The sequence below is a fragment of the Micromys minutus genome (genome assembly GCF_963924665.1).
Source record: "Micromys minutus genome assembly, chromosome: 9".
In the NCBI taxonomy this organism is placed as follows: Eukaryota; Metazoa; Chordata; class Mammalia; order Rodentia; family Muridae; genus Micromys; species Micromys minutus.
The window spans coordinates 51,771,553-51,776,780 of NC_137978.1; the positions used below are offsets into that span (position 1 = coordinate 51,771,553).

At 56.8% G+C, this 5,228-nt stretch overlaps 1 protein-coding gene across 1 annotated transcript; it reads right to left on the bottom strand.

Moving 5' to 3' along the window:
• Positions 1–3,580: 3,580 nt before the first annotated feature.
• On the bottom strand, positions 3,581–4,576 carry FAM43B (family with sequence similarity 43 member B; the record flags this gene model as incomplete). Its single annotated transcript, XM_080920715.1, has 1 exon — positions 3,581–4,576. The coding sequence occupies one exon, from the start codon at positions 4,574–4,576 to the stop codon at positions 3,581–3,583; it is 996 nt and encodes a 331-aa protein (XP_080776841.1).
• Positions 4,577–5,228: the final 652 nt, after the last annotated feature.

Below are 5,228 nucleotides of genomic sequence, written 5' to 3' on the forward strand. Positions count from 1 at the left end.
CATGTGTTCATTCTGCAGATAATCACTGAGCACCACCAACCCTCTGCCCTGCCGTGGACAAGGATGTGCAAACATGAAGGTGGATCAGTATGAGAGACATTCCGTCACAGTAGTAGTTCAAGGATCATGGGGAAAGCAGAGATCAAGCTCTGGGTTGAGTGAGGACAGAGATCCCCACTGGAGTGGCAGGAGCAGAGGGACACGGGCTAAGGACATTTTCCAGTGGGTGGAGCTGGGCCTTGAAGGGTGGATAGGATTGAAAACAGAGGCCAAAGGGAAAAACCGACCCCCACCTTCCACAGAGCGAGCAACAGTGCAGAGGCCTAGAGGTAGGTGTGTGCTATGACACTTGGAAAGCAGTATGGGAACACACACCAGGGACCAGGATGGATGGCTGGTAGGCCTGCTGATCATGTATTGAACTATGAATGTGGTATATTACACTGGTCAGCCCCTCTGGAGGGATCAGGGGAGATGGATTTAGGCCCCTGAGTTCCCAGGAGAGTTTTGTTGCTCACTAGGGCAACACTTCCCACTCTTTATTGATGTGCCTACAGTGCTCCCACAATGCATCTCTGGCTGGGTCAGCCAACAGGTCTTCAGGTTAGAACATTCAGAGGGTATCCCATCACTTAAAAAGAAAAGAATCTGCCAGCCATGGTGGCACAAACCTTTAATCCCAGCATCTGGGAGGCAGAGGCATGAAGATCTCTGAAAGTTCAAGGCTAGCCTGGTCTACATAGTGAGACCTCCAGGATAGCCAGGGCTAACACAGCAAGACTTTGTCTCATAATAAATCAGTTTTTAAAATTTGTAGCCTTACACCATCAACATCATACAAAATATGGGCTTGGTGGCCGATTACTACCTTAGTATGTTTGAGCCCCCCCCTTCTTGTAGTTAGAACAGGGTGGGTAAGCTCCCCCCCACTTACATCCATCCACATGTTCCCCATGGCATCTGGAACAGATGTAAGACTGGAAAAATGTGGTTTCAAAACCAATAGTCCAGCTGGGTGTGGCTCTTATTGTTTCTGAGACAGGGTTTCACTGTGTCTCCTTGGCTGCTCTGAATCTTGCTATTGTAGACCAGGCTGTCTTTGAACTCACCAAGTTCTGCTGGATTTGACTCCCTGGATGCTGACACTGAAGTTGTGCACCACTATATAATCCAAGCACGTGGAAGGCCGAGACATGAGGATTTCTTGTCGGTTCTAGGTCACTTTAGGCTACTCAGTATGTTCTAGGTTGGTCCAACCTACTCCCAATTCTAGGCTGCAAGTAAGGAATCTAAAACCAGGTCAAGAGATCTGAGGACACCAGGCTACCCAACTGTGAAGTGGGTGTGGTTTTTCAAGACACACCCTCTCCCTGGAGGGCAGGGGTGCCAGGGATCTGGGGTAGCTCCAGACCTGACTCCAGTCAGGTGGCAGCTGGAGCCATGCTAATTAGCCTGTGCTATTTTTACCTCCTGTTTTACTAGTGGAGGGTAGATGCTGGCCCAACCCTCCTTCCTACCACACACATTGGAAAGACCACCCCCAGGGCCTTTTCTGGAGAGCATCAACTGAGGGAAGGGGGATGCTGCAATGGTGTGCACGCGTGTGCACTTTGTGTTGGGAAGTTGCCAGAGGAGGAAAGAGTGGAAGCCTGTAAATCATCATCCACGGCCTGCCCCTTAAATTCTAAACACTTCAGGTGAGACTGTCCCCAGCTCAGAAGAGGGCTCCAGTACCCACAGAACCTACCCCTGGCACCCACAGGTAAGCCCTTAATTGAGCATCTACTGTACTGTTTGGATTCAGAAGGGCAAGCTTGTAACCTTGCTATTTTGTGGGGCTATCTTAACCAACTCTAGAGGCTTCCCCTTGAAGCCCACAGTCCTCTCCAGGTGTGACAGGTCATCTTTTCTTCTGTCTGGTGTGGGAAAAAACACCTGCAGAAGCCTCGAGTAGCTGTCCAAAGGACGCAGCAGACAGGACATTGCTGCCCAACCAGTCACTGCTGTGTAGAACCAACTCTGGCTTTCTCTAGCCGACCTCTGACCCTGTGAGGTTTCAGCCATAGTGTAGTGGCTGCTGTGTCCTCTTCCAGGGAAAGAGTGTCACTTTGATCATCAGAGCCAAATTTCTCCAAGACCAGCGCCCAGCTCACCCCAGGGCTGAAGATGTAAGAGCTCAGAACTCATTGTCCCAGGGACTGGAAACATTTCTCTAGTCTTTCAGACAAACTCTGGGCTTCTCACCCTCCTCTCCTCCCTGAACCAGGTGGGACCATGGTCAGTATCACAGGCTTTGACACATACATGGCTAAAGAGAAGCCCCTCATTCAGCACACACTCCCTCCCCCCCACAAATGCCCAGAGAGACTTGCATCCCGGTGCCTGGTGTACAGACATCGTGGGAGGCAGAGACAGACAGACTGATGGGATAGACATGGACTGTTCCTCTAGGATTTGGCTGGTACAGTTTTCAGACAAAGCATATGTTGCTGCTTCCTCCTGACATTCTGGGAACGAACAGCGTTCTGACAGCCAGGGATTTGCAAGCCAGGGATTTCGGGAGGTGGCACAGACACTTAAAAGCGCTATTTTCTGATGACAGTCTCACCCCCAGCAGGCCTCGAAAACACAACACAGGAAGGGGTGACAGGCCTGAAAAAGCAGATCCACTTTATTTACAACGATCAGTAGATGACATAGATCTTTGGGTTTTGATGGCCTTGTGGAGACCCCTGGGCAGGGGCTCACTCTCCCCTCCGTGCCAGTACTTCCTCAGCCTGCACATAAGCCTTGGCTTGTCTGGGACATGTGTCCTTACCTCCTTTGGAGGTTCCATTTCGGTCCAGGATGCAGGGTATCTAGAGTATACCAGTTCTCTGTCTGCAGAAAGGGGATGATGAGCAGTGTGTCCTGTAGGAAAGCCAAGGCGGAGGCTTGGATAGCTGCCTAGTGCAGGGCTGTTACCTGTCTCACTCTGTCCTTTGCATGTAGACGGGACCATCCCAGTCCCCTTTAGAGGTGTGAGATGTCAGGAGCCTTCCAAGAATAGAATAGGACTAAGAATTGTCCCTGCGTGTATGGTCCCAGGTGGGAACCCTCGGTGGAGCTGACCTCATCTCTCCCCAGCCACTACACACTCTTCCTTATCTGAAATCTCTCCAGGGTGGTTCTTATAGGGAACAAGAGACCAAGGGCAGGGCCATTACTCCTAACCTAGACAAGGTGGTGGGGGTTCAAACCCACCCTCCAGGGGTTCCCTTTCTCCTGAGAGGCTGTTTTGGGGAAGAAACCAGGTTGGTTGGTCTGTGGGCAGAGACTTTGCATAAAGCGTGAGGGTAATTCCACAGTGGTAGGCCAGGGAAACTCCCATGTGGGGACGTACGGACTCCCCTCTACCCCCCAACAATCAAGGGCATATCCTACTTCACCCTGAGCTAGGATGAGGAGCAAGGCGACCATTACAGTGACCGCGAGGGCGGCAGGCCAGGGACCAGGGGGGCGGAAGCGGGCAGTGCCGGGTTGGAGTCCAGGTTCAGTGTGCTGGGCCGGGTCTAGGGCCCGGAGTCCTAGCCCTGCGCTCTCAGCGCGCCTGGCCCGCCCGTTCCCTAGAGCCGGCTTTCCAGCGGCGGGGCTGAGCTGGTGGCGGAGGTGCCGGGGCACCCCGCAGGCTGCACGTCCTCAGCTCCCGGGCCAGGTTGAGCACCTCTGGCCGCTCGCGCTGCAGGGCTCCTCCCTCGCTATCCCGGGCGTCCGCATCCTCCTCCGCATCCTCCTCCTCGTCCTCCTCCTGGATACTGCTGAGCCGCGGAGCCCCGCGACCGCGCTCGCCCGGCGGAGGCCGGTAAGCGCACTTGGCGTTGAGCAGGCGGCGCAATGGAGCCCGGGGTACCGAGGCGGCGGCGCCCCCCGCACGGAGATGCTGCTGGCGCACGTGGCGCGCATCGCTCTGGCGCTGCAGTCGCTTGAAGTCGCTGAAGGCCGCCAGCGCAGTCTGGTGGAGCAGGCGGGCCAGGGAGCGCGCCTTGTGCGCCCGCGCCAGCAGAACGGCGTGGCAGCGCAGCACCACGGCCTTGTGGCGCGCCTGGTGGCGGTAGACCCAGGTAAAGACTCGCGGGTGGCGCCCGTCCGCCGCGCAGTAGGTGATGCGCGGTAGCAGGTAGGCGTGCGCCGGCCTGCGGCCCCCAGAACCTCCAGAGCCGCGCTCGCTCGGCTGCATGCGGATGCCGTGCGGACCCAGGGTTAGTTTCATCTTCGTGCCCCCTCCTGGCCCGCAGCGCGCCCAGATCCTGCCCACGGCGTCGTCGGTACAGCCGTCGCCCTTAGCGTGCAGGGTGACGGCGTTGCCCAGGTACCACACGGTGTAGGTGGGGTCTTCCTTGTTAAGCTCCACTTTCTGGCGCCGGCTGCGGAACACGCGGCCCAGACGCTCCAGCGGCCAGTCCGGTAGCAGGTCGGGGCAGGAGCGCAGGAAGCTGGAGAGCAGCGACGTGTAGGCGAGCCCGGGGCTCAGGCTCTTCGCCTTGCGCTTGGCCTCATCCTCCACTAGCACGAATTTGTTCCGTCTCCAGGGCAGCATCGCGGCGGCCCAAAGGGCTGGGAAGGTGGGGAGTTCACTTGGGTCTTGGGGGGCCAAAGGTGCTCAGAAGCCCACCGCCCAGGACTTGCGACAAGCTGGGCGGCGGCCGAAGACAGTCGTTGCGTGAGATGCCCAGTGTCCGGCGGGGCTGGCTTCGCAGATGCCCGGTGCCCAGCCGGGCTGGCCGCTGAGATGCCCGTGCGGCTGCTTGATCGGCTCGGAACAGCTTCCCCCAGGAATGACTCCAGCCGTCTGGGAAGCAAAGAGGGACAGGCTCTGAAGCAATAAATGTCCTCCAGGCCCGATTATAGGGGCGATTGCCACGGTCCCTGCCGCCGAGTCGGCGGCAGGGACGTCTCTAGAGCAGGGGCTGGTGGCTGCTGGATGATGTGCACCAAGAGCAGGGCTGCGGTGGGGACTCCTTCTGGCTTCGCGGCTCCACCTCCCTGGGCTGCCTACATCACCGGGCGGTACCGTTAGCTCTGTTGTCCCCTCCCTCCCCGCCCCCTCCGCGCAGACTCGCGCTTCCCAAGACCCAGCACAGGCGCGTTGGAACTGTTTTAAGCTTTATCATCGGAATAGTAGAGGGTCAGCTAAGGAATAGCAATCCCCTAAAATATTGCGGAGGGATTTACGAATGCAAATTTCTTTA